Below are 23,898 nucleotides of genomic sequence, written 5' to 3'. Positions count from 1 at the left end.
GGAAAGGGCCTGGTGGGAAAGGGCCTGGGGGTGCTGGGTGACAGCCATGAGCATGAGCCAGCAGTGTGCCCAGGTGGCCAAGGTGGCCAACAGCATCCTGGCTGGTGTCAGAAGCAGTGTGGCCAGCAGGACGAGGGCAGTGATCGCCCCCCTGTACCCGGCACCGGTGAGGCCGCACCTGGAACCCTGTGTTCAGGTTGGGGCCCCTCACTGCAAGGCAGACACTGAGGTGCTGGAGCGTGTCCAGAGACGGGCAACGGAGCTGGGGAAGGGTCTGGAGCACAAGTCTGATGGGGAGCGGCTGAGGGAGCTGGGGGTGTTTAACCTGGACAAGAGGAGGTTCAGGGAGGACAGAAGCTCTCTACAAGTACCTGAAAGGAGGAAATGGACTCAGATTGTGCCAGGGGAGGTTTAGACTGGATACTAGGAAAAATTTCTTCACTGAAAGGCTGGTCAAGCATAGGAACAGGCTGCCCTGGGAGATGGTGGAATCACCATCCCTGAGGTATTTAAAAGATGTGCAGGTGTGGCATTTAGGGACATGGTTTAATGGTGGACTTGGCAGTCCTGGGTTAACAGTTGGATTTGATGATCTTAAAGGTCTTTTCCAACCTAAACGATTCTATGATTCTATGAATGTGTTTGTGGCGGACAAGAAAAAGAAATGTAGACCTTTTTTTGTTCCAAAGAAGATCACAGTTCAAGGTCCCTGTAGGGTGCTTACTCATACCTTGGTCATGCCACAAGGATTGCTTTATCTGCTAATGCCTGTCTTTGTCCAAGGGAACTACAAGCAGTTTGAGTGCAGCCAGCATTACAGAATTACTCTGTCTGGATGGTAGCTCAGGAAGACTGTAGTCCAACCCACTGCTCAAAGCAGTTTAAGTTACAAATTTGAACTAGGTTGCTCAGGACTTTTATTCATTGGGTCCTTGAAAACCTCCAAGGATGAAGGTGGCACAGTGTCTCCGGGAAATATGTTCCACTACTTGAATGTGAAAAAGTTTTACCTCCTATCGACTCTGAGCCTCTCTTGTTTCAAGTTATGCCCATCATCTCTTATCCTCTCACCGTGCTTCACCATGAAGAACGTCTCTCTCTCTCCTCTATATCCACCCTGTAGGTATGAGGGGCTGTTGTAAGGTTCCCCTGTAGCCATCTCTTGTCCAAGATGAACAAGCACAAGTCCTTCAGCCTGTTCTCAAAGGACAAGGACTGGAGCTTCGGATCATCCTGATGGCCCCCTGCTGAATGTGCTCCAGGTTATCAGTCTTTCTGTATTGGGGGTTCACAAACTGTATGCGGTATTTTAGACGCAGCCTAATGAGTGCAAAGTAGAGTGGTGGTAGTGGGAAGGTCATCACATGCTCCAGTTGTGCTATCAGTTCTAAACCAGGATGCTGCTTGCTTTCATTCCTGATAGGGACCTGTACAGCCACTATATTCTTGTGTCAACTTTGGTACCAAGAAGTTGTATTTTTTCTTTCCTTCTTTCTGCATCAGTAGACTCGCTCAGAAAGAGGACATAAGCTTTCATCACACCTAAGTAGTTCTGAATGTCTACTGTAAATCTTCATAGCATGTCAAATCTTGGGTAGAACATAATAATCATAGCAGAAAAGAGCTTGTGAGGAAGATTAAATATTGCAGAAAAGGCATTTATGCTTTGGTATGAATAATGCAGAGTCATACTTCTTGAGACAAAAATTACAGGAAAAATAGACTATTTTGTCACTGTAAAGACCTTGAATCGTTGACTTTTCTTAGTATAGCCATAATCTGAAGGAGGTGTAGAGCATGGTGCAGAGGTGGTTTAGGTATGAGACCCACACAGGCACACACACAAGGAACGGTGCAGTGTTACATGAACATACCAGCTCAAGTACAGGATTAGTATATTTATGTCTGTGGGACATTATACCCAAGCTACTAAATCCAGTCATTTCAAAAGGTGCTTCAGGAGCCAGCTTGACTTGTTTGCCTCTAATTAAAATTTCTATGAAAAGCATTCTAAATGCTTGCCACCATTATCACCCACTTGTTAGAAAGTTTTTATCTCATCCAGATATAGACAAAATCCTTAGTTTCGGTGAGGGTGGAGTTGTTTCTGACATTGGATAGTAACATCTTTTTGGAAGATCTGTGGAGCCTTTACTCACAACTATCATGTTTGTATGTCTGTGAAGTGTTCCTTGATTGCACTTACTGCACCAGGTAGGAAGAAAAAAAGCTGATGGCTGACCTGTTCCCATCCTCAGACAGTTTTGTATTTGGCTAATACATCTTTCAGACTACATTCAGTCTACCAGTAATGTAGTTCAGAGCCTCTCTTAATGATTTTTTTTTTTCTCAAGATCAGTCTTAGTTTTGATTGACATAACATGGGGCCTTAATTTTCTGTCAATGGACAAAGCACTCCAGGACATGTACTTGCTTTTTTCTATGCTTTGCTGAAAGGGTGAATGCATTTCCAGTGACAGTTGATCTGAGTGGTTTTCTGTCTTTCAGGTTATGTTTTGAGTTGGACAAGTTAGATCCAGCAGACGTTATTAGGGCTCATTCTGCTGTGTCAGAGGTGCTCATAGATGTTTCTCAGAACATTCCTTTAATCTCAACACCTGCAAAGGCTCCCCCATGGAGCACCTGTCCCATGAGACTTTGCATCAGCAGAAGCACCTACAGTAGGAGCTACTTTCACTACAGTAGGTCAGAAAAGTTAATTATAAGACATTAGCCTGAGCACACACTCTGAAAGATCAGTCACTGTTTGTAAATTACCTGTGCAGTGTACAGGAGACACATTTATAAGCTTTTGAAGAAGGAACCAAGCTATTGACATGACATGACTTCTTCAGGATGTATTGTACCTTATGTATCTTGTGAATTGCCCTCCCTAACCCCTGCTCTGGATTCTCGTTATATACTTAAGTCCCTGTGGTAGAGAAGGAGCTGATTTCTGTATCATTCTCTTTGTCCTCAGTATGAGGCAGGAGATCCTAGGAATCTCTCACAGTAGTGATCAAAACTGATCTCAGTGTCATGGGCACCTAGAGTAAAGCCTATTAGGGACAACTTGTCTGAAAGGACTCTGTTTGCTACACTTTTTAGTCATGGCTTTTTTACAACAAGCAAGACAGGAGAGCTGTAGTCTCATTTTATTTCCCAGACAAGGTTACAGACAGCTTTTAAAACTTAAAGAAGAGGAAGATTAATAACATGCTTATCTGTGATAAATCATAGGAATTATTTGAGGAAGACATTATCTATAGTCAGGCTTTTGTTCATTTGCTTCTAGCTTCTTATTTCTGTGTTTGGAAGAAAGCAGCTACATTTATCTAATATTTTATATTTCAAAAAATACTTTAAAACCAAGCTGTCAATCAAAATACAATAACGATAAATACTTTTCTTCTTTTGAGATCCATGAAAAAATTAAATCATCATCAAATAAAGGAAGGAAGCAGTATACATATAGGTGTGTAAACAGCATAGAAGACAGTTTGCAGAACACATACATATTACAGCAGGATATGAGAATTTTTTTCTGAATGTAAAATTTACACCTACATTTTCCATTGTGGGTTTTAACAGTCAGATTTTCCACTTCTGGGATTAAAACAATCCTTGGGTAGGCTTGTAACATTCAGCCTTCCCTGTTATGCGAGTAAATCAATGGTGCTGCAAGGGAACAGGACACATGAATCATGCTCCCTTGTGCCTCCTTGGAGCTCCTGTCTCCTGTGCCTGGAGAGTGACAGGGGCACTCTTGACTGCCCAGACTGTCACAGGTGCTTTGAACTTGTATCAGGAGCATGGTGAGGACAAAAGCACACAATTAAAATGAATTTACTTGTTCCTAGAAGTCAAAAGTTTGTGCAGGTCACGCATCAGAACAATTAGCCTAGATATAAGCATTTAACCAAACCATTAAGTAAACCAGATGAAATAACACAGGTAACTGACCTGAAAACAAGGCCAACTGCCTTCTGTCAGCCCTCCTGGTCTTTTATTGGATCATTTCTTCCCTTCATTTACCTGGAAAGTTTTTAAACTCAGCTTGCAATTTTACGGGTTGTCATTACTGGCAGTATTACCCCACAAATACAGGTGCAAAGGACATACAAGTAGAGGTTAACATGTAGGCACAAACCCACACATTCACACATGTCTAGCTGCAGCTGAGAGATGCCATTCATGCACAAGAGTATTTTCTGAAAAATAGAAATAGAGTTCTAAAAATCAATGGGTTCCTTTAATAGATCTTGGACAAGCAGTGGTATAAAGAACAATAAATTATGAGCCAGAGTAGCGAAACTGTACCATACAAAGCACAAACTTTCCTGCTCAGAATAAGCTGTATTGGTATCCATAGGGAGAATAACCTGATAGAAGGCGTGTGCTCCAAAGAGTAGTGCTGCCAGAATAAACTTCTGTTTTCCCACTCATACTGGAAAGTCTGGGAGAGTGCAGTGTGGAGGGAACTAGGGAAAAATAATGAAACCAGCTACTGCAGCTAGGCTGGGCTGCTGGCTGAGCCAGAGAGGGCCACTGAAGCACAGCAAGGTGCAAGACAAGAGTATTTCCAAAGGTTTCCTTCAGCTCAGATTGTTGAAATTCAAGTAATAGAATGCAGCTTTGGAGGAACCTGCAAGTTCAGACCTTTAATTTAGCTCTGAATTCAGGCTCAGCTCTATAGGGATGGAAAATCAGGGCAGTTCTCTTCAAAGCGATAGTACTTTGCACATCATGCTATGCAGTGTGCTGTCTACTTTCTGCAAAGGCCAGTTTACTCTGTCTGTTTTTCCAGGATTAGTTTATCTAAAAATTCACATCACAAGGGCTCATTTTCTTGTTAGATCTCAAGTACTTCAGTAATTTGGGTTTGGCTGGGCTTCATAGCCCTTTTTTTCTGCATTGTCACATTTAGCTATACCCAGGAAAAAAGGAGGTATGCTAGAATGAATGCTTTTAAAATTCTTTCAGATCTGAAAGAATCCTGCTTCTGTTTTTCTGTTGAATTTAATGTGTGAATAAAGATTAAGGACACTTATTTTATCTTCTGATTTGCTTAGCTCTAGTTCACTGCTAATCAGCAATGCATTGTTCTCATGCAGATGTCATTCAGAAGCTTCTAATCTTAGCTTAGATTTAAAATGATATTTTTTCTGTGATACTGTACTTGAACACAGCTCTGGGCATATGTCCAGTTAAGGGGAACTTAAAGTGGATTTTTGTGATCTGTGTATTTGCCATTAACATCTTGCACATTGCAAGGGTTACAAGGGAATGTTTGGATCCTCCTAACAGTCCTTGAAAACTACACTTGATTTAACCAAAAAAGGTGAGTGTGCTCTGTTAAATGATAATGTAGTCCAACTAGGCACGAGTTGTGGTGGCAGAGGGTGCTTTGCTCCTCAGCTGCAGAGCAGGGGCAGCAGCTGCCTTTGACCCCAGGCTTCGTAGCATGTGTGAAGTCCACCCCATTGGCATGCAAACATGTGGTTCCAGGAAGCTAGCCCTTCAGACAGAAGTTTTTGTGTGTGAGGATGCAGTCTGTTTAAAAAAACACACAGAACAACACAAAACAATAACGCAAACCCAACACTAAACCTGGCAAAGGACAAATTTGGAGGGAGCTGTATTTCTGCAGAGGTAAGACATGTTGGTGTTCATATTGATTTATACTTGGGCAGCTAATGCTGGTGTTCTTAATACTACCTTAACATTAAGAACAGAAGTGACGAAGATGTGCTTTGTTCTTTTAGAATAATAAAAGAAAAAGAGAACCTGTAGTACTGGCTGCTGGGTGGTACGTTGTCATGCAAGAATTCTGAAACCCATCTTAAATCAATAGTGTTTTAAAGCATGATAAATATTAGATATCTTTCCTGACTATTCTTCAGACTCATGCTGGAATTTAAGACAGGAAAATACCAGTGAGGCCAGCTAGATCTGCCTGCCAGCCATGAGCTGGTACCCTGTCATGAGGGGAGTTCTTGCTCTGATGTTAACAGGAGGTACTAACACATATCTTGGAAGTCCTCAGGATCTCATGCCCATACACTGACAACCATGAGCTAGCACTTAGATGTTTACAGGTCTAGATCAATGGACAGAAAAGAGTTTATGTGATTTGTTCTATTTACGGTCTCCATGCCAGATAGAAGCAGAGATCTCCAGAAAGGATAGCTTAATTAGTATGTATATTTTATTATCTTCATCATATTTTCCCACTCCAATCTAAAGACCCTGACTAATAGTTTTGGGTGTTGTGCTGGTGCTGAATATTTAACTTATGCTGAGACTAGATTTCTGTTAACTTCTTTGCCCCGTTCAGTGGTAATACATTCTATGATTAATATGAAGGTTGCTTATTTTCAACTCTGAACCAGCACTTTTTGATGAAGATGCCCAAAATTAAGCTCCTGAAATGCATGCTCTGAGACCTAGATAAATTGGCCTGATTTTTAACAGTACTGATCTCCCATAATTCCCATGGAAGTCAACAGCAGCTAGAGAAGTTCAGGTATTAATCAAGTCAATTAATTAGGTGCCTAAATATGTATTCAGGTTCCTAATTTAAGTATCTAAGGTGGTTAATGTTCCGAAAGCTGCAGCACAATTACTGAGTTCTGTCTCTGTCTTTCAGATAGTCTCAGGCTTCAGATGAAAAGCATGACACTTGAAATTTGATCGGTCCTGTTTCATGTGCTTTTCATTTTTCTGTCATTGTGTGTTATAATAGGGTATCTGCAAGGGTATCTGACTTAACTGTTATTGTTATTATTGTTATCACTATTATTGTTATTATTACCATGCAATAATATATTATTATATGACTAATAATATATTATTAAGATATAAAATTATTAAATTATTGTTATTATTGAGTGAAAAGCATGATGAAAGCTAGCCAAATAACAAAAATCTGCAAGTATTTCTTTAAATTTGCAAATGAACTTGATTTTAATGTGTTCATTTTTGTCTCAAATAAAAGTACCAGCGGCTCATTATCTGTTAGACTTCTTCCAAATACCAGATCTGTTAAGAATATTAGTTCTAAATATGTCTTTAATGTGCAAATAAGACAGCAAGGATAATTGTGGGAGAGGAGAACACTAAAGGTTGGATTTTCTTTCTTTTTAATTGTTCCTCCACATGAGTTCAAGTCATGTAGAAAATGGCTGTGTGGAATTCTGTCCTTAGAGAGACACTGTTAGGATCCAGGATGGCACTGGAGGAAAGTTGTAAAGAAAGCAAGAGAAGCAGGCACATCCAAGGTCTCTGCAACAATAGCCAATTGCATTGAAATGGTGCTTGGGGCTTTGGGAGCACAGGCACTTTGGGACCCTGCAGAATCTGAGAGAGAGGCTCAGAGAGAGTTTATTGTTGGCTTGTGAGTGACAAAAAAAGCTGTAGGCCACACAGTAACAAATTGAATTCCCTGTTGTATTCCTAAGACAGGGGACAGAAGAAGAGAAAATAATTAAAAAACCAGAAAGAATCAATGTCAAAGAATAAATTGGGACTGGGGGATTGTGATGCCAGATCAGAATATGGCCTCTGACTGGGAAAAGACAGGGCAAAAGCCCTCCTTTCCATTCCCATGGCTCGTGAATTTTCCATTAAAATAACTATGCTGTTGCCTACATCCTTTAAATGCAAAGGCTGAGATTGACCATTCAGATTCCTTTGTCAGCAGTAACATTTAATCAGCTAATGAATTAATAAGATGGATTTCAAATGCTATATCCGGATTTGAAATCAGTGTCTTTGCTGATTGCATGTACAAACCACTCAATCAAGGAACAACAACAACAAAAAAAGAAAAAATCAGCTGGCATATTTTATTTCTATTTATAAGAGGAAATATTCATTTCTAATTAAAATAGGAGCTGAGAAATAATATCTTGCTGCAGAAGTTAAATAATATTTTCAAATAAATAACAGAACATGTTGCGGTCATTTGCAGGCAGTTTGTACACAGTCCAGCTTTTAAGAAAAACAGATAAATCATAATAATTATTTGCAAGCTCTCATAATAATTACTCTGTGTCTCTAAGAAAGGCACTGGAATCACTTCAGATTATCTTCTATGTTGCCCATTTCTGGAATGAACTTGTCATTTAATGTTATGTCCTATTTGAATTGGAGTAGATCTTTTTAAGCCCAAACCACATGCGACGATGGATTCCCCAAGTTCAGAATCACAGTCATAGTTTTATTGATTTCTAGTTTTAAGCCTTGAATATTATGCTTGGGTATTTGACTGTAGGTACTAATAAGCTGCTGTTATTCCATGCCAGATTCCTGGACAGTTCCATGAGTCTTCCAATGGGTGGTCACAGTATTTTATTTGGAGATGGATTTACATACGCTAGAAGGGCCATATATTGATTTTTTTTTTTATGATCATCAAGTAGGTTAAATATCCTTACAGCTTGCTTACTTGATGATGGACTTAATTCAAAACATCTTCATTAGAATGTGCATAATAATGAATGTTCATGATTTTATGTGTGTTATGGCAGTTGTAAGTATAGTCCCAGTTTGGCACATGAATGCAGCCATGAAAAGAATGGCACATAAAACCAAACTCATGTTTCTTTTCAAACCATTTCAGCTTACACTGAACTGTGTTTTCCTGGGAGTCAAAGATACAGAAATTGATTCATCTCAAATAGGGACAGTTATTTTCCTCTGGTTTTTTCCAGTCTTTTGATTCCAAAGGACAGGAATTAAGATAATAGCCAAAATGAGGTAATAATTAACCTTAAAACTTAATATTCTCTTCAATTTTTGGTTATATAGCTTCACTGTTGGACATTCTGTGAATTGTATTTCTCAAGCTGATCGCACTGCAAGAACACATACAGATACCATGTGTGTGGATCTTTCTTTTTGTTTTGAAAGGGTCTGGGTTTTTTCACCCTGCACTGAGCTATACTCTATATCCTTCAGCTTCTATTTCACTAAAAAACAGCCTTCACTGCAGAGATATTTCATCACAATCATTCTACTAAAAGCTAGGAACAAAGTGAAGCAATGCAAAAATTTCCTGCCAAACCTTTAATAGCTTATTGCAGTGGATGCCTACAGAAGTTTCAAATACTCGCTTGCAGGCTTGTTTAGTGGAGAAAGAATTTCCGAAAATCATCCTCATAGGGCCTTAAACCCTAGGATTTTTCTTAAGTAAAATTCCTTATGAAGAATTTTAGCCCAGTGGGAAGAAACACAGAGGCTTCAGGCCGTACTGTCACCCCTTACAGAAGCTTTATTGGGCTGGTGAGCTTCTGTCAGGCCATCTGCTGTAAGTGGATCTCTCCAGGCCTGCATTTAACAGCATGTGCCATATGCATTAACTTGTAGGAAGTCCTCTGCTTGTTGACCAGTTTCCTGCTCTTTTTCTTGTTGTTATAAATACTTTCTGTGGACACTTTCTGTATTCTTGCAACTTTTCAACTCTATGATAAGTTTCTCTCAGCTCTCGCTGACAGGAATTATAAATGCATGGGGACAATTTGCGTAGATTGCAAACCTGTGATGGTAGAAAGCTACACCTTGCCAGGGGCAGCCTAGGGAAGGAGGAGACGGCCCTCTCTGGGGGTGGCTGGTGTGCAGACAGCTGTGCTATTAGCATGGCCCTTAGGCAGGACATCATATTTCTCTTCCTTCCTTCCGTCCTTCCTGTCTTTCTTTCTTCTCTGCTAGACAACAGAAGAACCAGAGCAGGTGATGCAGATTTATGGAGAAGGGGAAAAGGAACTTCTTCTCAACCACAGGCCTGTTGTGCACTCCCCTGCCCCTCCAGTGGTGCAGTGTTGGCAAAACCATGCTGTCAGCTGCTGCACAGGAACCACAGGCCTGTTTTGCACTCCCCTGCCCCTCCAGTGGTGCAGTGTTGGCAAAACCATGCTGTCAGCTGCTGCACAGGTCTCCAGCTTCCCTCTAGCCTCTCTCCAAAGGCAGAGAGGGGCTGCAGCATTGCACGTCAGCTGGGAGTGCTTGTGAGTATATAATCTTTCACCCAGACATGCTTCGCCTGCTTGCCCCAGCACTGTCAGGTACAGACATCAGGCATGCCCAGTCCTTGCATTCACTTGAAGCTGCAGCCAGCCTTTGGGAAAGGACAGTCCTCATCCCCTGCTTCACTCCTTTGGGTCACTAGAAAGGAGAGGTAAAAAGAAAGCTCTCACTGCTCTCTTGGGCACAGGCACATTTGAACACATCTTTGTCATCTCCCACAGAGTGAGCATGAGTTATGTGCATTGTCGCTTTGTGTTTACATCTTAAATCTGCTTTTCCTTGAGTCATATAGTTGTGTGAGTCTGAATGTCCACAGGGAGAGGCAGAAAGGGCAGGGATGGGAAGCAAGCCTCAGACTCTTGTGTCTGCTAAGCAAAGCTTGCAGATGGGGAAATACAGGAGCAGTTAGGAATTGGTTTCCTTTTGTTTTGCTCTCAGATTGCGCGGTGGATCGGCTGGACCTGCAAATTCAGACTTGGCGTAGGGCTGCCAGGACTGCTCAGTCGCTTTTCTCCTGCCCAGTGCAGCGACTCTGAGACTCCCCCTGCATCTGATTAATGAATGAGTCAGCAGCTTGTGCGGTCTTTTCTCATAATATTTCAGCTCCACTGTGGCACTGTTGTATTTGTGTATGCCAGCCTCATTCCAGAGACTTTGACACTAAGCTCTTAAAGCCCTAATGCGCTTACATAACATGATACGGAGAACCAAGAAAGTAAATTTAATTAAAATATTTCCCCACTGCTTCTGACACACAAGGAGAGACAAAAGGAAGACACTTCTTTTTTGAACACTAAAGAGTAATGTGGCGCCCTCACAAAAACACACAAGGAAACTGAAGACACTGGTGGTGTATAGTATATCTAAAAAGGGGACTAATCTTTTAAAGTTTAGGTATTAATCATCTGAAATTAAGAAGAACCTGTGCCTTTGATGGCTGAATTAATGTTTTGGTTTCCTTTAGCCATTGAGTTGACATCTGTGAAAGATATGTTCGTAAAAGTAAGTAAAAAATCCCAAACCCTTTTAAATTCAGTATCAACTTCGTTCTAGAAGAAGGTTCATTAGTTATTTGACCAACATTGCTAGTGAAAATAAATAACCCACTGCATACAAATATTGCTGCAATCAGCTTCCTGCTAATGCCTTAGAGAATTCTAGAGCAAATTTTTGAAGGAGCTTCTGCTGAATGTTCAGCTTTTGCACAGCTTTCACTTCTCTCTGTAGTTTTATACAAGAATAGAAGTACACTTATCCCAATTAAAAAGCAACATTCATCAGATGTAACAAAGCAGTAGTATCTGGGAGACCCACAGGTTTCCCCATACTCCAAAAGAAAACAGCAGGGTCTCTCAACTGGTAACTGTAATTGTATCCTAGCTTTTCAGGGAAAAATACATCAAATATAATTGCATGAATTGAATCTCTTTGCTTGGGGAAATAAAACCCATTTGATGAATGGAAGCGAAATCTTTCTGATTTAATGACATCCTGAAAATGAAGTCTGCAGCCCCATGAACTCCATTTATTGCTTCACATCTTACACAGTACTGTAAGATGTCAAATGTTTATCAGCATGTTTTGAAATCTGGAGTAGAATACACATATTGTAAGATACTCCTTCCTTTTAGCTGCACTAGTTAAAGCTCCGCTTCCTCTCCTCTTGCCAAAGGGCAGAGCAACTTGCAGTTCTGTGGAGTGCTACATTGCTTTCTATAGACTGGTGACATGACGCTCAGGAGGCAGTTAAGGAAAGATCCCTTTTCTTAAATAATACATCCTTCCTCACCCTTACCTGACAAGTAGTGGAGCTTCATCCAGGCAAACAAACAGTTGACATACCATGGGAATTGAGTTACCTTTTTTATCTTGTGTCTTTTCAATAGCTCTTCTACTGCCCTCCCTGTATGTCCTATCTCCTCTTTTTCACTGTATTTAGCTGCCTCTTGAACTTGCATCCCTGCTGCAAATGTAGAGACATCAAAGTAGGAAGTGAAGGGTAACCATTATACATATGGTCTGTTTTTGTTTGAAAACAGTGTAATAACTGGTTTCCTGGGTCCAGAACCCATACAATAAAAAATAATTTGCCACAATGGGATTATTTATTGTAGGTTGAATGAAGCATTTATTATGGTCTGTGAAAAATTTTTCAGCCTATCATTCTGTCTCATGAAAATTAGAAATATTTTTTTAATTGGGATTGAAGCAAAGCGTCTTTTTTTCTGACCCTCTTTTGGCTTGGTAAAACACACAAAAAAATTAATTAATTTTTCCACAAATTTTTTGCTGTCACATTAGCTTGCATGTAGAGACAGCAAAGTCGTTGAGACAGCCCACAATAAGTGAAGCCTGCAGCCCTGATCCACAATTGCTTGTTCTAGTCACCAGGTAGCAGTTCTGGCCTTTCCTGCACAGACAGTCAGCTACAGCTGGAACTGCCTGGAAAACAGGCAGTTGCTTCTGAAAACACAACTTCAGAACTTCTTGTAGCTCTATATTTGATTGTGGGCTGAAAGAGATGGATGGGTATTTCGATGTTTTCATATAGAATAACTGACTTTTACTAATCTGAATTGTTTCCTGTGATTTACATTTGGAAACGAGTACAGCGACATGAACAAAAGTCCTCTTTATACTGTCAAGACGTGAGGATTTCATTCAGCCATACAATATTAATGAACAGAGTGCACTTGTTATTAAGGTGATATGAAGAGAGAAAGCCAGTTAGTGCACAGGTTTTGAACATACTATCATTATATTAATTACACTGAGAGACATTATAATCTGTGTGATTCATTTTGCAGTGCCTTAAAGTGAAATTTGTTAAATAATTTTGTTATCTTTGTTGAGAGATAATGGTAAGAGATGTTATAAATGTAGGAGGGAGTGAACAGGCAATATTTGTAAAATATCTGAAGCAATAAGGGCAAATGAATTTAAACAAATGAAATCCTTTGCAAAAATTATTTCATAGAATCTTTGTTTGGCATGATTATTCATAGGATTAGGCATTACTAAATGTCCTTATGTGCTAAAAGATGAACTGGCGGGGAAGACTGGCCTAACTGAACAAAGACCTTTGGCTGGAACTCAGGAAAAAAGGAGAGTTTATGATCTTTGTAAGAAGGGTCAGCGCAACTCAGGAGGACTACAAGGGTTTCATGAAGTTATACAGGAAGAAAGTTAGAAGAGCCAAAGCCCATCTAGAACTTAATCTGGCTACTGCCATAACAGTAAAAAATGTTTCTATAAATCCATTAGCAACTTTCCATCATTTGTCAGCAGTCCTGGCAAAGTGGGGAAGACCAGTTGACTGGAAGTTAGCAAATGTGACACCCATCAACAAGAAGGGCAGGAAGGAGGATCCAGGGATCTGCAGGCCTGTTCTGTCCTCAGTGCCAGGGAAGGTTATGGAACAGATCATACCGAGTGCCATCACGCAGCACGTACAGGACAACCAGGTTATCAGGCCCAGCCAGCAAGGGTTTATGAAAGGCAGGTCCAGCTTGACTAGTCTGATCCTCCTTCCATGACAAGAAGACCCACCTAGTGGATGGGGGAAAGGTTGTGGGTGTTGTCTACCTGGACCTAAGTAAAGCCTTGACACCATCTGCCACAGCATTCTCCTGGAGAAGCTGGCTGCTCATGGCTTGGATGGCTGTACTCTGCGCTGGGTAAAAAGCTTGCTGAATGGCCAAGCCCGAAGGGTGGCAGTAAATGGAGTTACATCCATGTGGTGGCCAGTCACAAGTGGTGTTCCCCAGGGCTCCGTACTGGGGCCACTCCTGTTTAACATCTTTATTGACAATCTGGATGAGGGGATCGAGCGCACCCTCAGTAAGTTTGCAGACGACACCAAGCTGGGGGGAATGTTGATCTGCCTGAGGGCAGGAAGGCTCTGCAGGGGGATCTGGACAGGCTGGACCGATGGGCCGAGGCCAATTGTATGAGGATCAACAAGGACAAGTGCCAGGTCCTGCACTTGGGTCACACCAACCCCATGGGGCACTACAGGCTGGGTGAAGAGCAGCTGGAAAGCTGCCTGGTGGAAAGGTACCTGGGGTTTCTGGTCAACAGCCAGCTGAGCATGAGCCAGCAGTGTACCCAGGTGGCCAAGGCAGCCAACAGCATCCTGGCTGGTGTCAGAAGCAGTGTGGCCAGCAGGACGAGGGCAGTGATCGCCCCCCTGTACCCGGCACCGGTGAGGCCACACCTGGAACCCTGTGTTCAGGTGGGGGCCCCTCACTGCAAGGCAGACACTGAGGTGCTGGAGCGTGTCCAGAGATGGGCAACGGAGCTGGGAAGGGTCTGGAGCACAAGTCTGATGGGGAGCGCCTGAGGGAGCTGGGGGTGTTTAGTCTGGAGAAATGGAGGCTCAGGGGGCACCTTCTTGCTTTCTGCAACTACCTGAAAGGAGGCTGTATACAGGTGGTGGTAGGTCTCTTCTCCCAGACAAAAAGCAACAGGACAAGAGCAAATGGCCTCAAGTTGCAGAAGGGGAGGTTTAGTTTGGATATCAGGAAAAAATTCTTCACTGAAAGGCTGGACAAGCACTGGAACTGGCTGCCCAAGGAAGTGCTTGAGTCACCATCCCTGAAGGCATTTAAGATACATGCAGATGTGGCATTTAGGGACATGGTTTGGTGGTGGACTTGGCAGTCCTGGTTTAATGGTTGGATTGGTGATCTTAAAGGTCTTTTCCAACCTAGAAAATTCTATGATTCTAAATAAAATGAAAGAAAAAAATATTTTGAGGAACAGTGATAAAACAGAACTGTAAAATTAATTGAATTTTCTCTCCTGTGTCCAAAGATAAAAGCATAGGTAGTTAAGCATCCAAATAAAATTGCTCTAATTTTTCTAAGCCAAATATCCTAAAATTCTACTAAAATTCATCATCTTTCATGTGTCATTTAGTTTCCAGAATAATTTTTAGCTCTTATCTTTAGAGACCCAGATTTGAAATGACAGATCAGTTCAGGCTTCTGTCCTGCTCCTTGCAAGGCCGTATGATACAAATTTGTTGTGTTCCGAGTTTGTCAGGTCTCCTCTTTAACATGAGACACTGCAAGATATGTGCCTTCCATTGTTTTCCAAGAACATGTTATGTCACTAGCTCATCTCTGCACAAGCTCATACAGAGCCAGTTGAGTACGTTTGCTCAGAGTCAGGGTATTTTTTGTTTTGCTGAGTTTTTTTAAATTCAGTTCAGTTTGAAGGGAGCTACAATGGCCATCTAGTCCAACTGCCTCGCCACTTCAGGGCTGACCAAAAGTTAAAGCATGTTATTAAAAGCATTGTCCAAATGCTTCTTAATCACTGACAGGCCTGGGGCACTGACCACCTCTCTAGGAAGCCTGTTCTATTTTTTAACCATCCTGTGGGTAAGGTGGTGTGTGTTGGAACTGAAGGAGAGAATAAGAAATCTGCCTCCATGGCTTCTCCAACGCATATGGATATTTGCTATAAGCCTGGGTACTTGTCTACCAGTTCATGGCGTAACCCCTGCTCTGCCACCTGGCAAGTTGTTATACACACAACCCAAGTATGGGAGGTTTCTTTTATTTCATCTTCCCAGTGAAAATTAACCCTAATTGTGCTTCCAGAACAATTTTTTTGCTTAAATGAGCACTCATATTGAATGTAACCAACACCATGTTGTAACTCTCAATAAAGCTAAAACGTCATATGGCCTACCCGTGAAGCATATCAATCCCTGGAAGGACTGCTACAAATAAAGAAGACAGTATATACAATTTCTAAGACCTTCAGACCTCTGTCAGGACCACCAGAAAAGATGATAGCTCTCATAATGGTTGCTAACTGGACCAAGACAAAAAAATCTCTTTTTATGTGACCTCAATATTCGGCAGAAGACAGTTAGTAACAAACCATAAAATCTGCCTATTCCATATGAAACATTATCATTTACAACAATTTTATTCAGCAGATTTTGGCTTTTTGTTCTAATCAAGAGTTATCTGTGAACAGACTATGTTCTTTATCAAATGTGTGTGTTTGTTCAAAATTTACCAACTGGCTAGGTATTGATCAGATTCCCCAACCAAAATGTTTTTACATTTCTTTCCATCCTAAATTCCTTCTTGCCCTAGTCTTTCTAGAGAACTGCAAATGACTAATTCTTTGTGCTTTATTTCTTATTTTATACTGACATAGGCTTGTCCTACCTTTACTTTATACAGGAAAATTAACTCATTTCTAGCTGTAATTCTGATAGTGTAGTTTTTCTTAACTTGAGTTTGTCAACTGGGATTTGCATAAGTACCCACTCTGCTCTCAAGAACACTGTTAATCCCACATCAACTTCACAGCAAAGGCACTAGATTAAATTGATGGTTGCTTTACATTCAGGTCCTTCCAAGTACCTAGCTGAAGCCAAGAGTAGTTTGATGTGAGGCACATTATGGTAAAAGGAAAGACTCACAGTGGGTTTCATGACATTTTGGTCTGTTCTCTCCTCTCCCTCTACTTAGGTACTACTTTTAGCACTGTTGGGAGCAGCCACAAGGTGTGCTTAGGGGATTTTTTTTGTTTGTTTATTTTTTGTTTTAGTAGTATATGTGTGTATACCCTCCTCCTTTTTCAGCTTTTAGATTGACTGACAGAAACAAAGACTAAAACCAAAACTGTGATACAAAAAAATGACCCAGACTATTGATGAACTGTTAAAATGAAATTATTAAAGGAAGATTTGCATCGCATCCAATACAAAAATATGTAACTATGAAATTTAGGACACCTGAATTCTTCAAGGTCATTCAAAAAAGTAATGACCTAATTTGAGTGACTACAATTAATCCAGTACTCACGTGGCTTACATTTATTCTTTTTTTTTGCTTAGTGCAAGCTAGGGTCCTCAAAATAATAATAATAACAAAAACAAAAAAAAAGCTAACAAAATACTTTTCCATTTTTAATTTTAATAAGCCCTAGTGTTCAAATCAGTCTTTGTAGATCAATGTTATTTTTCACAAAGGATGTGAAAGGAAGTAAAAACAAGTTTCATAGTCCAGAGTTCTGCTTTGACCCTTTCAAAGACCTACTGAGGAAAAATGCAATATCACAGAGAAGTCCCATAATAAACATTGTTTAGTTCTTGTATTTCTTGACAAGCTGTCCTATGAAAACCTAAATGAACATCGATTACCTCTGTTTTGTCTCTGGTTGAACATAATTACATGATTTCATTTGTTTTAAAAAACCCCACACATTTCTTACTGATTGCATAAGTGAATTTTTACAAGCTCAAATGCATAGGTATATCAAAAATTTACAATGATGAAAATGAAATAAAATAGATTTTGACTGTGGGAAGTTAAGTTTGGGTAAAGCATGACTTCTTATGCTGGATTTACTGGAAAATATCTTATTTACACATAGGGATGTTGGTATTGCTGATCTGTAGACAATTCATTACCATATGATGCTTCATATATTGTTTTCCATTATAGTACAATTATTTCTATAGGTGATATTAAGGCAGTCACCTTTGCAGTGTGGGACTATATGCTTGGAGCCTTAATGTAAGCTAGATGTTCACTCACAATTAGTCAAAAGCAAATCCTTCCACCACTGAATATTCATTTTCTTTGGAGGTATGCATATTGTATTGAAATATGAGGAACCAAATGCATACTTTGCAGAGTTAATACATACTTGAGGGCAATGGCCTCTTTTTAAACATTGGCAAGTTCTGTTACATTTAGTTTTCTGCCTCCAGCAGCCAAATGAATGCTTGCCTCAGGAATCATGTATGGATGCTATCATTATCTCCTGCAAGTGTCATTGATGTTTGCGTTCCTTTTTTTTTTTTTTTTTTTTTAAACTAATTGAGAAATCAATGAGGTATTTGAGATAAACTCCTAGGTAGAAAACAGCTGATTGTGCGTGCTGTGCACTATCAGTCATTTTGTGATCTCGTCCATGACTTGCTGCCTAGAAGCTTCATGAGAGGACTGCCGGACTGGGCACAGGGGCTTTCTGCCTTTCTTTCACATAAGGATGGACAACACATTCATTTTCTATCTATAGGAAAGGAGAATATGTGATAAATTCATGGTCTGTTAATCCTAAGGGACTAAGCAGCAGATAAAACACACCTAGAGATAGTATATTCAGACAGCATATTATATTCAGGCAACAGATGTCTAGACTATGCCATATGTACTATATGCAGTACATAAGTGAGGGTACATGCACTGGCATACTCTCTGCTTCCCTAGGTAAATATTGTCAGCTTACACAGAAGATTTCTATTCTTTCGGTGTTTCTGAACATGGGTCTGAATGTCATTGGTTTCATGTGATTTGCATGGGACCTATGAACCTTCTCCTGCAAAGAAAGTGGCAGATACATTGCCTCCGGGAAATATTTCTCCAGCTGCTCCTTGCTTGGTGGTGCTGATAGTGAATGTATGACAGTGAGAGGAGCACATGAACTCATTCAGTCGTATTACGCTCTTTTCACAAGGCTTTTTTAATTCACCATCACAACTGTGTGCTATGTTCAGCTCATCTGGAAAATAGGTACCGAGGCAAGATTTTCTTGCCCAGTTGTGATGAATGTCCTGTGCAAGAGAGACCCAGAGAAAGGAAGCTAGACAACCCTGCCTTTGGAATCTCTGCTATCCTAATGGATCCCCACCTGACATTTCTGAGTTGTAGGGTAAACAAGCTGAGAACTACCAGATCAGACCCTTTTCCACAGATAAATGTAAGGATGGTCTTCATGATTTGATATGAAAGCCATAACATATCTACATTCAGGAAAGAAACTATTTTTTGAAAGTTCCAGTGAACTTACAGATCTTCCTCTTTTCTTCATATTAAAATGACAACTATCTTCTCCAACCTGGATTTGAGAAGTGTCAGTTAACACCTAGTCTCTCACACATCCTACTTCCCCAGTGTAGACAAGGTGTTACTTAGACAAAGTAACAGAGAGTGGATTGCAAATGCCTGTTAAACACCGAGTAACGTGGGAGGTCTACAGATAAAAGCATCTTGCAGTTTGGAGCATATTGTGATAGAATGACTCAGGGGGAAGGAAACAAAACAGGGAGGTTTCTTGCTTGCAGCTCCCTCAGGACCCCTGCAGCACAGGTCAGCTATGACTCGGGGTCAATGCTGACAGCACTCAGCAGCTCGTGACGGAAAGCGGGGAAACAGCCCAGGACCCAGCGGGGGCTGATGTGAAATGCAGACACAAATGGCACCCTCTGGCAGTGCCTGCACATCAGCCCATCAGAGCTGAAATCCACGTGTGGGGAAAACCTTCACTGCCACGTTTTTTCTGATCAAGGGACAGAGACTTCAATGTCTACTCTTGCTGCAGTTACATAAATGTCTTTTAGTACTATAAACTTTGTTTGACTTTCTGTAGCAATTCCAAATTGGCATATCTACTACTACTTTTAGCTAAAATGATTATTTCTGATAGCTTCAGAAGTGATGATCATTTAGGTTGTTTACTTATTAACACTGAAAGGGACATAGCTATCTTGGCCCTCAAAAATATGAGATTAAAAAAATATCTTCAAATGTGACAAAAAGTCAAATTTACAAGCAAATTAAAAATTGTTCTAGCTGAAATTTATCCCTTCCTAGCATACGTAACATTGTGGAATGACAAGCAAAATTTCGAAAAGAACAAATTCTAGCTGACAATTTGATTAAAATGGTGCTTTCTCATGAGACATTTCACTTTCAATGAATTAAAGATTTCTGGGGGGGGGGGGGGGAAGTGTGGGTTTGGGTTTTTTATTTAATTGAAATCCCTGGCTAGCACCTTGTTTATGCTTCTAAAGCTTTGTAAGAGAAATAAGAAAATCCCTCTTTATGTCTCATTCTTTTTCATATTTTCATGTTATTTCATCTTTGTTTATAACACTTGTTTTTCTTACTATTGTAGGCAATGAAAGCCTGGAAGAAAATTATGTGCAGGACAGTAAAATGGGATTTGTCATCAATGCTATATATGCTATGGCTCATGGGCTACAAAATATGCATCATTCCCTTTGCCCTGGACATGTTGGGCTGTGTGATGCTATGAAGCCAATCGATGGCAGCAAGCTCTTGGAGTTCCTTCTCAAATCCTCGTTCATCGGTGTTTCTGGAGAAGAAGTTTGGTTTGATGAAAAGGGAGATGCCCCTGGAAGGTAAAGAGATGTTTCACCTCAACTAGTTAAACCATGTGTTGGGAAGGGGGAATGTTGCTGGGTTTGGTGATGGAGATTTCTTTGGCCATTTTGCTAAAGCATACAGCATGCATACCGTGAGACATAAATGGAGTTACTGGGGTTAGTCTTACCATTAGCCAGAAGTAACACTGGTAACACACAATACAGGCATAGCTACAGCTTGTACTGGGACAGGAACTACAGCAGAGCCTGTAAAATTTCTAGTGTTTCAGGAGAGGACAAACCTTGTATCTCACAGACTTTTGGTGCGTACCACTGGTACTCCGCACCAGGGTCTTAATATGTATAAAGCCTGATACAAGTGATTGGAATTTAATGAAGCATTTACTTAATAAGGTTGTGAAGGTAAAGCTGTAGAGCACTTCCTTTTCCAACTGGAGCTCTGCTGAATCCTTGCCAACAACTATTTAGTTCTGCTTGGTGAACTCCTGTGTGCTCTCTCAACTTGTTTCACTCCAAATAAGATCTCCTGTTCCAGAGTTTAAAAATAGATAATTTTAATATTTTTTTTTCCCTGAAGATACTGTGTTTCACTCATTTGGGGTCTGGTAAATTCCAGCTGTGGTAACTGCTACTGTCTATCCCTTGCTAGCAAACACAGTATGTACCTGAGCAATATGTGAAACAGGAACTTTGTGGACTTGGACGTCACCTTTGTTCCTCTTACAGGAGCCAGCTGACAGAAATTTTTTCCTCTTCATTTAGTTCTGTGGCCTCTATCCAACAACTTTAACTGTGACACCTCCCAGAAGGATTTATTTTTCAGTTTGTTTGTTGGGTTTTGGTGCTTTTCTTTTCTTTATAAATAACTTTATTTCAGCTGCTGAAGTGCAAATTCCATTATTAACTGAAACCTACTCAGAGGTTACTTCATTGAAGTTAGTTTTCCTGCTGAGTGATTAAAGTGTTATAAAAGACTCTCTCACTCCATCTTTGGGCTTATTGCATAAATGCATCTGAATGCCAACACTGCACAATGAGACTGCTTTGGAACAAACAAGTTTGCAGTCTGGCATATGCCTTCAAAGAGTATTCCTAAGACAGAGCGGCCTTAAAGCAGCTCTTTTCTCTATTACTAACCTTTATCAGCAGAACTGTCCAACATTTTTACCATTTTCTATTTGCATTTCTTGTTATATTTAAACAGTATATACATTTAAACAACTTGTTACATTTAAATAGTAATAAAAACCTGGTCAGTTTGGTCTTCTGGAGCGTTGTATACTTCAGATTTTTTTAGTCAGAGATATAGATGAGCTAGGTCAGACTTTGAAAGTAGAGGCAAGTAGTTCTGTTACAGCCCAACACATACTTACTGACACAAATACATAAATCAAGTCTTTGCACACATAATTTAGATAAGACAGAGAAATTACTGCTTAGTGTAACTTTATTACACACTACTTATGTCCATAAAAGTATTACTTCATCTTTGCATATGCTACATTGTCTGCCTGTTAGTTATTTGCTTTGATGTTTAGGTGTAATTTTCCAGTTTTAGCCCAAATCTTACTTATTATCTTGTCACCTGAGAGCATTTCCAAACCTATCAAAAGTACCAAGCATAGAACTAGAATGAACAGTTCCTGAACTGAAGATATAGGAGGGATTATATCAGGATATTTTTCTGAGTAGGTCAGAATGACAGAAATTATTCTATCCATTATTTTCTTCTATAGGAAGGTTCATTTCTCCTGATACCCTGGCCTATTTAGAATTTGATGGGTTATTTTAGGTGAGTTTGGGATTTGGTTTCTTTGTTGTTGCTATTCCTCATTTATATTTTTGCAGCTGGAGTTAGCAAGTTTGGGCAAGAAAATTCAATTAACCTTTTTGTTATTCATGCTGTAATCCTTGGATCGGATCAGTCTGTGGCATTTATGACAGGGACAATATCATATCAGACAATGGTGATGTGTATATGAAACGCTATCTATATGGTCTGTCAGATCTTTGTATGCCAGCAGTAGTTTATGCCCATGCATATTGCATTTAGCTTCAGATTAGCCCCAGTGTTCCCACAGCTCCATGTGGAAAACTTCTTTGTGGATGAGTGAACAGACCATACCATTGTATCAATATTCAAAAGAGCTTTTCTACCTCAGCAAAATACAAACACCACATACAACACCTAAACACAGCAGAGATCACCAGATCTGAAATTTCCTAGGTTTTTTAGCTTTTCTGTGCCAGTGCAAGAATGTCACACAAATAGGTAAAAAGATTTGTGATACAATGTTACCATATCATATGAACAAATCAACTTCACAAGATGGAATAAATCAATATTCCTTCTTAGAAGGCAGCACCCTTCCTCATACTTTATTTTCAAAATCTGTGAGGTTCTTTGAGCAATTGGCTCTCACCAGCTCCTAGTTACTATCATCATGAGTACAGATGCCTGTAGTTATGTTTGCCTGACACATAATTTCCTGTTTTGAACACCCTACAGCTTCATCACACCTTAACCGTTTGTTTAGATACAACTCTTTTTCTGTCCCAGGCTCAGTTCATGGTTTCAAGCTTTTTTCAAAATGAGATTAGAAAACTTGAAGCATTTTTTGAAGGTTTATTTCTTCTATGCAGAATCTTTTCTTTGAAGAGCTTTTATGCAGAAATGTGAAGCAGACCTTTATCAGAAGGGCACAAATATAGTCACTTAACTGACTGCACTACCTCTGGGGAAAATGATATTGATGTAGCTCTGCAAAATCAACAGTATGTGCTCTCTATACTGTCATGAAGAACATGCTGGTAAAATTGCTGAACTTCTTACTTTCATTGAGTACTTCCCATTTCCTTTCTCAATAGTAATCATATCACTCAGATTTCCAGAAAGACTGGAAAAGGTGTGAGGGATGCAGTAGTCAATACCACATCCTTCTCTGGGCCTATGCAAGGGGCAAATAATTTTGAGCTCTTGTCTGTTCTAGGGTAACTGCCTACTTTTAGCTTATGGCAGGTATGAAGAAACTTACCTCTCTAGGACAAAAAATTTGTGTGGGGCTCTGACCATAAAAAGATATGTAACAGTGGGCAGGAGAAATGGACCTCTGATATATGGAGAAATGCTGAGGTTCATTAGCTAACAGAAACACTGTGTTTCACTTTACCTTAACTAGACTTGGACACAGACCTATATAAGTCCGTCTAGTTCAAAAATTCCAGTAGCTGTCCTGGCTTCAGACGTGGCAACTCTATCAACTCCAATGCTTTGAGTAAATTATCAAATGCATAAAGCAAAGACTTCAAACTTGTATATAAAGGAACCTTTTGTCCAATTTATGTGGTTGTTTTGGAGTATGGCTTCGTGGGTTGTTGTTTTGGCCAGTTACATCCCAGTGCTTTGCTCAGCATTACTGTTTTCCATTCTGCCTTCCAGTATAGCATACCTCACTGCTGGTCTGGTATTATGGCTATGGAAAAAGGTAACTTCAGCTGTCTCAGACTCATTGGAGTAACAATATGCCTGTGGCCAGCTGGCTAATGTTCTGGCTCACCTCACAAATAACTTGTTCATATGACACCATCTATTTGGTCACATCATTTTCCAATATACCAGAAAGCTTGCTCTTATGTTAAGAAGAATTAATTTTCTTATCTGCAGAGTGTTTTCATGGCTTCTGTAAATGCTGCCCTATATGTGTGAA

General features: G+C 40.2%; 1 protein-coding gene across 2 annotated transcripts in view; it reads left to right on the top strand.

Moving 5' to 3' along the window:
• Nucleotides 1-23,898, top strand: part of GRM1 (glutamate metabotropic receptor 1) — a 197,827-nt gene that overhangs the window by 130,520 nt on the left and 43,409 nt on the right. For both annotated transcript variants that reach the window (XM_005230207.3, XM_027796947.2), the window contains exon 4: nucleotides 19,960-20,206. In XM_005230207.3, coding sequence (XP_005230264.1) covers nucleotides 19,960-20,206 — 247 coding nt within the window. The remainder of the gene's footprint in view (nucleotides 1-19,959; nucleotides 20,207-23,898) is intronic.

This window comes from Falco peregrinus, chromosome 7 (genome assembly GCF_023634155.1).
Source record: "Falco peregrinus isolate bFalPer1 chromosome 7, bFalPer1.pri, whole genome shotgun sequence".
NCBI classification, from domain to species: Eukaryota; Metazoa; Chordata; class Aves; order Falconiformes; family Falconidae; genus Falco; species Falco peregrinus.
The sequence above is the reverse complement of the archived record's forward strand: the minus strand, read 5'-3'. Positions and strand labels throughout refer to the sequence as shown.